Source organism: Trichosurus vulpecula, chromosome 3 (genome assembly GCF_011100635.1).
Source record: "Trichosurus vulpecula isolate mTriVul1 chromosome 3, mTriVul1.pri, whole genome shotgun sequence".
Classification (NCBI taxonomy): Eukaryota; Metazoa; Chordata; class Mammalia; order Diprotodontia; family Phalangeridae; genus Trichosurus; species Trichosurus vulpecula.
The window spans coordinates 126,812,399-126,824,590 of NC_050575.1; the positions used below are offsets into that span (position 1 = coordinate 126,812,399).

The window sequence follows — 12,192 nt, forward strand, 5'->3', positions numbered from 1 at the left end:
ATAGTCTACACCTGCCTTTTAGCTCTTACACTTTTGCAGTTTTACACTTTCATGGAACCTTCTTTTGCTGTTCAAAGAGTTCTAGGCTTCTCACTTAGCCTTGCCTTTGAAGACCAACTTACCAGGAGACTCAGTTATTTATATCTCCCAACTGTCACTTTTTTGTGGTGCCTCTAGATGAATAGCTCTTGTTCTCTTGGTCATATAGTTTTATCTTCCAGGTTTTTTTATTTCTTCAGCAACTCTACCAAATTAGTTATGTGGTAGCAATCAATCACTAAACTTTTATTAGGTGCCTGCTAAGCATTGGGGCAGCCCAGCCCAGTGTACTTTCCAGCTCCAGCATTGTCTGTTCTCAGGTCTCTTCCTGCTCTAATTTAGTTATATACCATTATGATCTATGTTCAGTTATCCTTTGCAGCTTTGATGCACCAAGATTCTAGGTAAAATGTTCTTCCAACAATACTCCATTCTCCATTTGCTGCAAGGACTCATAATCTTAGTTATATACAGGAGTTCTTGCCCAAAAGGTTTTTTAATCACTAGCCATGTTAGAAACACTTTGTTTGGGAAGCTGTTACCTAGAACATATATGAAATCACATATTGTTACAGTTTATATCAAAACTCGATCTGCAGCATTTTTAGGAAAGGATTTATCACATTACTTAAAGAAGTTGTCATCAGTTTCTACACTGTGGCTGTTTCATAAAAGTAATCCCTCCTAAAATAACAAAAATTGACAACAATCAGTGCTGGAGGGGTAAGTAGAAGGATAGGCAACTTAAAGATATTTTTGGTGGAACTGTGAAATGTTACAACCATTTTGAAAAGCAATTTGGAATTTTGCAAATAATGTGACTAAAATGCCCAGACTCCATTACTGAATTTAATGCCTCAATGAAGCTATCCACAAGATGTCTCCATGATCAAGGAACTCAGAGTCAGCAGAACTGTAGGGGAGAGTGCTGAGCGGAGAGTTAGGATTCATGAGTGATATTTTATAGGAAGACCCTAGCGGGGGGGGCTACAGTATGGCTTGGTTCTTTGCTATAATATTTTGTTATAATTTCCTTGTTACTACAGTTAGGTGGGCTTACCGGTTTTGGAATATTATTGCTACTATATAAAATTGGGGGCATTGGTCCCTGGATTTGATCCTCTGGCATCAAAATAAATGTTATACTTCCTCTGCAAAAAAAAAGGCATCTCCATATACACCAAAATATTTATAGAGTTGGGAGAGTAGATGTCCACCAATCAGGGTATGGCTAAACAAACTGTGGTAAGTGAATGTAATGGAACGTTACTGAACTGGAAGAAATGATGCATATGATCAGAGTCAAGAAAGTAGCAAACGCAATAATTACAACAATGCAAATGGAAATAACAACCACATACCACCAGAACTGAATGCAACAAAATTATGAAGATCCAGCAGGACTGAAATGAAGAGATATGAGAGGACACCCCCAACACACCCCTTTGTGAAGTGGGGAGGCCCACAAATGTTAGACATTGCACGTGTTTGGGGATTTTTTTCAATGAATTGATCTGTTTAGCTGATTTGTTTTTTCCTCTTTACGAAAATAATGTCATAGGGGATGGCTGTTGGGGAGGGGAGGAATATTTGGGATAACTGTGGTGATATAAAAAACAAAAATATCAATAAAAAGTTAAATTTTTTTTTAAAAAGGGACAAAAAAGGGACAAAAAAGGGACTTCCTTGTGGGCCAGTCAGTGACACTGCCTTTGAATGTCTGCCCTCTGGTTTCAGCATAAGGTGGATGATTGTGAGCGATGCAGAGAGTTCTTCAACAAGGAAGGGCGTGTGAAGGTCATCAGCTCAGCCACAGAGGCTTCAGATGAAGATACCGATGAAGAGAAGGAGATATTGAAAAACCAGCTGAGGGAAATGGAGCTGGAACTAGCACAAACCAAACTGCAATTGGTCGAGGCAGAATGTAAAATCCAGGTGAGGAGATCCAGGGACAGACTACGCCAAGACATTCAGGACTTGCCCTAGAGACTTAGGGGAATGATTTTGTAGTTGATTTGTACTAGATGATCAGCCAGATCAAATGACCTGCGATTTTTCCCACATTTGTGGTAGAAAAGTATCATCCACTCTCTCCCAACCCCCTTCCTTCTGTGACCAGAGAGTTTGGAGGGCTTTTTTCTTGCAAAGTATGTCATAGTTTAGGAGTTTAAGTCCCATTGAAATGTAGCAACAAAACTTTATCCTGCACTTACATGGCCCTTGTCTTTTATCCATATTGGTGGCATTGTAAGCCACATCCTTAAGGTTGACCTTTGTTTGAAAGGAAAAAAATGTAAAGATATACATACGTTTTTCTACACACCAGATTTAGAGAGGTGTAGGAAAGGATTTATCACATTACTTAAAGAAGTTGTCATCAGTTTCTACACTGTGGCTGTTTCATAAAAGTAATCCCTCCTAAAATAATGAAAATTGACAACAATCAGTGCTGGAGGGGTAAGTGGAAGGATAGGCAACTTAAAGATATTTTTGGTGGAGCTGTGAAATGTTACAACCATTTTGAAAAGCAATTTGGAATTTTGCAAATAATGTAGCAAATAGTAGCTGCATTCAGATTCATGTGTTATCAGAGTTATTTGGACATATCTTTTATCTCTTCTTCTGTATCATAAGGAAAGACCTACTGGACATAAGGGCAGAGGCATTGTCTTCCCCATTTCTGTGGCCTCTACCGTGTCTTGAACATAAAAGACCCATTTAGCTGAATGAATGGAGGATTCATTGCATGAATTGAGCACATGAATGTGACAGAGAATTAATTAATAAGATGTTAACGACCAAGATCTTGGCATTTGAGCACTGTTGCTCAGTTGGTGCTAGAAAGCAGCAGCTTTAGGCAAAACAACATTACAGGGGGACAGCTGGCTCTATAGGAATATTGTTAAAAATGAGCAGTTGGCCAAAAAATACTCAGCTTTACAGCGTGGGGTTTTAATGTAAGAAGATAGCATGCTGTACTGAAGAGAGCTGAATTTGGAGTAAAAGGACTTAGGATTAGCTCTACTATGGGACCCACTTAGTCTAAGTCCCTTCCAAGACCTAAATCCAAAGACCTAAATCCAATGACTTTATAAAGCACAGGTCAGTAACAATAATATTTCCTGACATATGCCTAGTCCATTAGGTATATTCCTTCATTTTAGCCTCCCATGGACTTTGGAAGTCCTTTTATTTTGGAGCAGACCTGTGATTGCTTCTGTAAAGGGAAAACCTTCTCTGCAATTTAGAGGAGTCTTGAAGAGTGACTTGCCCAGTGACACAAATGTGATGTGGCAAAAGTGGAATTTGAACTCATTTCTTCCTTACTCCAGCCACTAGGCCACAGTGCCTCATGAAATGGTTTGCCCAGGGTCACTAAGTAACTGTCTTCAGACAGGATTCAGACCTAGGACTTCATGACTCCAAGCCAACTGAAGGCTGGACTTTTCTACACTCAGTTTCCTAGCTCCATCGGGTTGTTTGACTGGTGGCAGCAGCAGAAATGTAATTGTGGGTCATATGTTTTCTCTTTCAGGACCTGGAACACCATTTGGGTCTTGCACTAAATGAGGTCCAGGCTGCCAAGAAGACTTGGTTCAACCGAACCATAAGTTCTATAAAGACAGTGACTGGTGTCCAAGGGAAAGAGACTTGTTGAGGCGACACCTCCAGATAGAGACACCTTCTTAACACACACCACCTTTGGCTGCCTTCCTCGGCCAGATGTTTGAATCTGTGACATGTCAGAGGACCAGAATGTATATAACCTAGAAACACAGCAGCATGTCAGGATTTTAATAGATCAATGATAAATTGGATGGAAACATGCAAAACAAGGCTTCCTGTGTAGGACTCTCCATACTACTGATATTTAACAGGTGTTCTAGCTAGATTGAAACTCTGCAGAGCAGCACTCTGTGGAGACCCCCTAAGAGGCCTTTTTCACAAAGTCAGAGTAGGTCTGAAAACTTAACATACCCTGCGGCCAAGTTTACATTACAGGTGTAGGGATCTTTTGATCAGTTTGGATCTTTTTTACCTTAATTTGTGTGTGTATGTGTCCGTGTGTGTATATGTACACACATACATACAAGCACGTGTGTATATATAAAGTGTGTATATACATGTTTGTATATATACATGCACACATGTATAGATGTGTGTATATAGATAAATGCACACACATGCATGTATATATACATGTAGAGAGAATGGCAGGGGTGGAATGTCACTAACCAAGAAAACAACTCAAGTCTGTCTGACTCAAGTCCTTCCAGGTAGGATCCAGGGAGTTTTTTAAAAGGAAAAAAATGGAAGGGTTTCATGACACTGGTTGGCGCCATCTGGTTTTGTTAGATAACACACCGCACATTTTTCTGTTTGGCATTATTTATGTGTTTCTAATCAATTCTATGCAATTCTTTTTTTTTTTTAAAGCACTAGCTGCCAAATGACTTCATAGCTCCACGTTGGGTGACTTGTCTTTGAATGTGAGATGTGAAATAATCAAAATTGAGGCAAGTGTTATTTTACTTATGTCATATAGACAGACCTAACTAGTCTTTCCCAAGCCCACACAAAATCAACCATGTTGGAACCTCAACACCAGGACTGCTGACATGTAACTAATTATGTGGCCATTTGGACAACTGATTCCGTTTTAGGGCTGTTTCTTCCCCCCACCCCAACCCCCCAATGACAAGATGAGTTCTCCACTATCAAGGTTTTTAGTTTGCACATATGTATGAATGAGGAGAAACTGAATTGTACACATGTAGTTGGTCTTCTGGGATGTGTATGTATGTTTATCTGCACTTGCAGCAAGGTAGTGGTGCTCTGGGACTCACCAGCTATATACTTTCACTGACTTTCTGGGGACATCGCACCTGCTCAGACTCTGGATCTGTGAGCCGGGTTTCCGGAGCCCTGTTCTCAGAGTTCTTCCTGTGCATGGGCCTCTCCCCATTCACACTGGCTTGAAGTTCTCACTTGAAAGCTATGGAATGAAGATTTTAGCACCTTGTTCCTTTTTTTAAGGATTGTTATTTTCACTATCATTTTTAATTTATAATGGTTTATGTTGTGCTGACAAATCTCTCTTGTATCAGTGGATACTTTTTTTTTCTTTACCCTGTGTGCAGTGTGAGCAAGCTGGTTACAAGAAGAGACACTGGTTTGTATATAAAGATACTTGGTTTATTTTGTACTTCTTTTCTTGTTGACTGTACTAATGCTCGCTAATGTGACCTGTGATGACAGAGGTGACATGCAGCTATATACCCAAACCCTTTCCTTAACTACTTCCATCATCTTTATTGTTTAATCACCCAAACAAACAACTGTAAGTGTGTCCAATATTAAGTTGTGTGGACGTTGTGCTGGGGTAGTTTCAGTGTGTAAACTTTATGAATTGAAATATAAACCAGTAACATTGTATTATTATTATTTCTTCAGTTTTATTTCATTTCAATAAGCATAGGCATTCATTCCACTGACATTTGTCTTGAAAGCTTGAAAGCTGGGGTAGTTCCTACCAAACTGGAGGGCCTTTGAGTTCAGGAGACCCAGCAACAGCCTGTGTCTTTTGTCTTAGACCAGTCTGTTTCAGTTTGGAGAAGCCTGTCACCAGAAGTTGGCCATCAGGCAATGAGTTTTTTCTGTTTTGTTTTTTTAAACCAAAGTAACTCATTATTTAAGCCTTCTAAGGTGGTAAAGTGCTGAGGTATGAAAATTGTGCCTCTTCTTGAAGTATTCCTTGATCATTAGCCAGTCCCCAGTCATGCCTCTCTCCCCCAGCCCCAACTTACTCAGCATCAGGGTAAAGCATAGACAAGTGGCCATTCCCTTTACTCTACTGTGAAGAATTAAATGGAAGTCTCTATGTTCTCAGAGATGTCAGTATCTTCAGTTGGAGGCCTGTTGTGGTTCCCGCTCTAAATTTAAAGGATAGTCTACATCACTTAGAAATTGAAACTATTCTGAAATGGTTTCAGTGCCCTTAAAACTTCTCCAATATTCTCCACTAAATGGTATTTTTAAAGACTCAAAGCCACCAGTGGACTTAGGCCACACATTTTTTCAAACCTTGCCTAAGGCACAAATACAATGGCCCTGACCTTGGGTTGGTTCAGAGATCATCTCTAACTTAATCCCTTTCTGACCATTTAGTTCAACTAATCTTCCTTACATTAAGTACCAGCTTGTAAACAGAGCCCTGGGTGAGATACAGTTTAGATAAGCCTTGTCTCCTGCTCTCTTAAGAGTTTTAGGAAGCAACAAATTGCTCTAATACTTGCATCTTATGTATAAGGAAGGTAAAAGCCAATACCGAGGGTCATATAAGTCTTCCAGGAGGAGGTGACAGGAGACTTGCCAACAGGCTGGTGAGCTCATTCTGCTCTTCGGGACAGATCTTGGTTTAATGATGCCAAAGTCTGGTTATATGGCTCCTATTCAAAACATTTCAGTGACTCTAAGTCCAGAATTAGTCTGACTGTCCAGGCCCTCTGCCATAGGATTACAGCCCTTTCTCATGTGCTGTACACCTCAGCTGCACTGTGCATAAACTCAAACCTGCTTTTTGCTTTCTTCCTGCTGCTCATGAAGCCCAAACTCTCCTCAAGGTTCAGTAGAAAAAGGACTAGATTTGCAATCAGAAGATCTGGGTTCAAATCTCAAATTATTCTCCTTCACCTAATAAATTCCTAACTAGCCTTTACAGTCCAACTCAGATGCTACCTTTTCTAGGAAGGTTTGCCTGATAGGTATCATAATTCAGTGGGTATTACCTTTTTAACATACTCCTTTAATATTGCATATGAATCTTTGTTTATCCTCTTGGAGTTAAGCTCCATGAAGAAAAGGGACAGTGTCTTATCTAAAGGATTTCCCCCAGTGCTCTGCATACAGTTTATGATTAATAATTAATAAAGGTTTACTGAACCAGTCATAGGAAGGGACCTTAGAGCTCATTTCCGAATGGGGAATATGAGGGCCAAATTGCCCGGGGTGGGGGGGGGGGGGGGGGGCGGGGGGACGACACGGACACGACGACAGATACAACACCATCTTATATAATATTCCCTTTCAGTAAGTGGCAAAACTGGAATTTAAACCCAGGTCCTCTGACAACAACTTAATTGAAATTGATTTACTGATGTTCCATGAGTCATGAACACAGACACAAGGCCATGATTTCATATTGCGGGCTTGAAGAGAAAGGGAACTACAGGTTCTTCTTGTTCTCCAGATTCCAAGAGTGTAGTGGCTGCTCCAAGAGACTTAGGAGTGGACACCTATACGATACCTTCAGCCAAATGGGTTTTATCCCTCTTACTGGCTTTAAGAGGCAAGGCAGAACATGTGGGAAATGAGAGGAAGTCCAACCAAGGCTTCCCTTCCACCCTGTGCAATAATTCACTATATTAGTGACTTCATCTGAAGAGAACTTGGGGTCCTACACCTTGGGACTGTTTGGCAAGCTGGTTCTATACCTGACACTGCTGCTTTCATCCTTACCCTGCTGGCTGGGGCTGGGAATAACTGCTCACATTTCTTATACCACTTTTTTATGGAATGAGAGGTAGTTTATAGATGGCATTGTCCTCTCACAGAAGAATGATGTTTAGGGAGTAACTTGCATAAAATAAGCCAGTAAGTGGAGATTTGAATCTGACCCCTAACTCCAGATTCAGTGCTTCTTCTATTGAGTTCTTCACTCTAAACTTAGTTGGATGCTAGAGAAATACATAAAGCTGGTTTCTATGGTTGCCAGGTTATCCAAAAAACATGAGTTTGTTATCCAAGGCCTCAAGTTCAAATCCCAGCTCTAGTATTACTATCCATGTGACCTTAGGCCTCCTTCATAGAAAAAATGAAGGTAGACTATCCCATCTATCTCCAGATCTATGATCCTAAAATTGGAGAAGGGGGGCGGGGGGGCGGCACATGGGGCTTTCCCCGCAGAGGTGCAAGATTTTCTGCCCTACGCGTGACTTCCCTCTATAATAGTCTTCCAGCCAGCCTCCTTTTGAACACTTACAGTGATGGGAACTTAAATTATAGGGGACAACATATCCCATCATTGAACAGCTTTTAAGTTCTTCCATGTACATGGTCCAACTCTCTCAGTTCCACTTCTTTTAGTTCTTTCCTTTAATGCTGCTATAAGAAAAGTCTTCCCTTTTGGGAGCCCTTCGGATATTGAGGTTTACCACACCTTGGAAGAAATCACCAAAAGCAAAGATTGAGATTCAAAAGTTTATTGAGCACCTACTGTTTGAAAAACACTGTTCAGAGAGATACATCGTCTGGACAAGACATGCTCCCTGCTCTCATGGAGCTCACAGTCTAATAGAGGAATAAGATACAAACAACTATCTATACAAACAAGATGACTACACTGGGGATGTGTAAAACAGTACTCTTCAAAGGCAGTTAGGGGGAGATTATCTTAGATGGGGAGCATTAGTAAAGGTTTCATGGAAATAGCATGACTTGGGTTTTAAAGGCTGGGAGAGGGTAAGGATTCAACAGGCAAATCGGAGAAAGGACATTCCAAGATTAAGGAATAACATGAGCTAAGGCATGGAGAGTGTAAATTGTCTATGGGGAAGGAGGGCAGGAAGTTGAGAAGATATGCCCAGTTCTACTGGACTGCAGAATTTGTTAACAGGATTAGGAGATGAGGCTAGAAAGGTAAGAGAAGGGCCTTGACTGTCCAACAAATGATTCTGAACTCTATTCGGCTGGTAATAACAGGCCCCTAAATCACTAAAGATTTCTGAGCAAAGGAAAATGACCAAATCTACAAATAAAAGATTATTCAGGCAGTGTGAAGAGCAGAGGACAGTGGTACCTGTTAAGAGGCTATTAACTGTCCAGGTAGGTTATTGTAAGGACCTGTAGTAAGTAGGGTAGGGTGGTAGTAGTAGTAGGATAGCTATAAGGATGGCTGGAAGGAACATTAGCAATCGTAAGTTGTTTTGTGTTGTGGACCCCTTTGCAGTCTGGCAAAGCCTACAAGAAGAAACCTTCTTGGAATTAACATTTTTAAATGCATAAGATATGTGAAATTACAAATGAAATCAATTATATTGAAACTTATTCTTTTAAAAAAAATTTCTTAACATGTTCACAGACCCAAGGTTAACAACTCCTGGACTAGTCCAACAGACCTCATTTTGGAGATAAAGAATCTGAGGGCCCAAAGATGGGAAGTGACTTGCCCAAGTTGACAAAGGCAGTACACAGTAGAGCTGGCATTTGAAACCAGGTCCAGAGTAGGGACAGATGCAACAAACCATAGGTTCCCTAAGGCCTCATTACCTACCCCAGGTTACTGAAGCTGTATACTGATTATACCATTTTCAAATTTTAGGGACAGAGGCCTTTTCTACACTCTGCTGCTCATGGGAATCCTTTCTGTCCTCCACAGGACCCTTCTAGAATGGGGGCGGTGGTGGGGGGGGGGGGGGGGGGGGGAGGGGATACTTTAATAGTGGGTCACACCTCTTCCAACTTAATAACCAGATATTCAGAATAACCATTTGAAAACTATAGTGCATGTTTCTATAGTGCTTCAAGGTATAAAAAAAGACCCTTGTCAAGTGATACAAGGATGATGTAGAATAGAAGCTCCTTGAGGACAGGAACAGTCTTTGGATCCTGAGCAGTAGGCACTCATTTTTGCTTTAATTCTTATTTCAAAGATGAGAAAATGACAGTAAAGTGACTTGTCTTGCAACTAATAGGGCCAAGTCTTAAGTCTGGGTTTCCTGACCCAGCGCTCTTCACTACACACCGCTCCCCCCCCCCCATTGAGATTCGGTGGTTTCTTCCCCTGTGTAGGACCCTCCATACCACTGATATTTAACAGGTCTTCTAGCTAGACAAACTGCAGAGAAGCACTCTGTTGAGAACCCCACCCCAAGAGGCCTTTTTCACAAAGTCAGAGTAGGTCTGAAAACTTAACACACCCTGCAGCCAAGTTTACAGGACAGGTATAGGGATCTTTTGGTCAGTTTGGATCTTTTTTACCTCAATTTGTGTTTGTGTGTGTATGTGTACACAAATATATACATGCACATGTGTGCATATATAAGTGTGTATATAAATATATCAGCCACCTCCTAGAGTAAGAGCAACCCACTCTTAGGATGAGAGAAGCCTCAAGAAGCAGCAATCTGAGCCCTATGCATTTCTCAGGGACTAACATCCTGATCCTAAGGGCAGGATGCCTAAGTATGCTGGCTCCAAATAAATTCTCACTAGGCAATGACTTCCTAACACTGACTCAGTGTTCAACATCCCTTCTGCCCCAGGAGGTTAGCGTGTGCCCTTAACCTGGAATCACTCATGCCATGAGCTTTAAACTGCTTGTGGAATAGGAAAAGAACTTAGGACAGAACTGAGGCTTTTTTCATAGCTGAGTGTAAGGAGACTGAGGAAGACTTCTACCAAATTAACTGGTAGCTCATTCCCTCCTGGCCTAGCTCCTGAAACCTACAGACATGCCACAGTTCTCCCTGAAAGTATGCCCAGTTCAGCCACCAAATATTCCCTTGTCAATCAACAAGCATTTATTAAGTACTGGGGCACTAAACCTGGGCCCTCAGCTCACAGCAGCAACTCAGAGGGGAAAGATTAGTTTTGACTCTAGGCTGAGACCCTGAGCTTCTCTAGTACTGACCAAAGAAAAGCCAGTCTTGAGCCTATAGGCCTTACACCCCCTTGTTTTGCAGAAGAGGAACCAGGAAGGGATTAAATGATTTGCCCATGATCACATATAATCAGCAATGCTAGGATTCAAACCCAAGTCTTCTAACTCCAAACCCAGTGCTCTTTATACAAAGTCAATCTCTCTCCAAAATGAGACTTTGAAAAAGGAAGTGGGACTGTCCTCTACCTTTCAATAGTATCTTTTACTGAGAGAGGACTGTGAAATCCACAAAGAAACACAAATGCCCCCACTCCCACCATGAGCACAGGTACCCAACCCACCCCATGCGTCCTAAAGAGAGACACAGAGAACACAGCACCTTTTCTCTCCAGCAAAGGCAGAATGGGCCACAAAATAAGGTCTCCCTGGCAAAGAAGCTCCTTGAATAGCGCCCCCTCCCATCACAACCTGCCTCTTAAACACTACCTGGGTAATAAAATGTTAGAACTGAGAAAATACCACAGAATATGGACTGACTATAGGAATGGACGTTAGAAACTTCTCTATTCCACAGTTGAAAGAATTTCAGCAGTAATCTATACCTCAAAACAAGTGGTCATGGGTCATCCAGCCTCTTATTGAAGACCTCCAGTGAAAAGACAATCCATTCCATACTACCTTTTCCTCCCTAGATCTCTCTGGGTTTTCATGACTTAACTCTATCATGGGACCCCTCCTAACTGTCAGACTGCTTCTAAGTCTCTCTTGCTGGATCTCCATCCTTTTTACACCCAAGTTGTTAGTTTTCCTCCTACCCTACCCTCTTTTCTTGTAAGCAGGCTCTCTCTCTCTTTGTCTCTGACTTTTCACCAGCTCCCTTGGGTTCAATCATTATCTCTATTTAGATGATTCCCAGTTCTTTACCTAGCCCTAGTCTCTGATTCATGAATTGCCTGTTGGACAATTCAAAAATGATGCTCTGTAGGTATCTTAAATGCAACACATCCAAAACAGAACTTACTCCAAACCTCTCCCCTCTTCTCAGCTTCCCTATACACACTCCCATCATCCTTCTAGTCAGCCAGGTTCAAAACCCCAGTGCTGTCCTCATTCATGTATCCGATCGGCTGCCAAATCTTATTACTTCTATCCTTGAAACAACTCTCACATACTTCCTTTTCTTTCCACTCACACAGCTTACTTGGCACAGTTATCACCTTTCACTGGGACTACTGGAATGCCTTTCTAAATGGTCTCCCTGCCTCTTGTTCAAGGGTCAGCAAACTATAGTCAGAGGGCCAAACTCAGCCCTCCGCCTGAGCCTGCAAAGAATGGTTTTTATGTCTTCAAAGTTTTATTGTTGTTTTAGCATTTAAAAACCCTTCTGAGCTTGCAGGGGATACAGTAACAGGCAGTTTGAAGGACTGTCCCCCCTGACTTTATTTTGCTCTAGTCTTTCCCCACTCCCATGTATCTTCCACACAGCTGCCAAA

At 41.5% G+C, this 12,192-nt stretch overlaps 1 protein-coding gene across 3 annotated transcripts in view; it reads left to right on the forward strand.

The window, feature by feature from the left end:
* The window catches only part of RABGAP1 (RAB GTPase activating protein 1), a 217,344-nt gene extending 211,863 nt beyond the window's left edge, over positions 1–5,481 (forward strand). For all 3 annotated transcript variants that reach the window (XM_036748848.1, XM_036748847.1, XM_036748849.1), the window contains 2 exons: positions 1,777–1,974; positions 3,575–5,481. In XM_036748848.1, coding sequence (XP_036604743.1) covers positions 1,777–1,974; positions 3,575–3,697 — 321 coding nt within the window. In that variant the 3' untranslated portion in view covers positions 3,698–5,481. The remainder of the gene's footprint in view (positions 1–1,776; positions 1,975–3,574) is intronic.
* Positions 5,482–12,192: the final 6,711 nt, after the last annotated feature.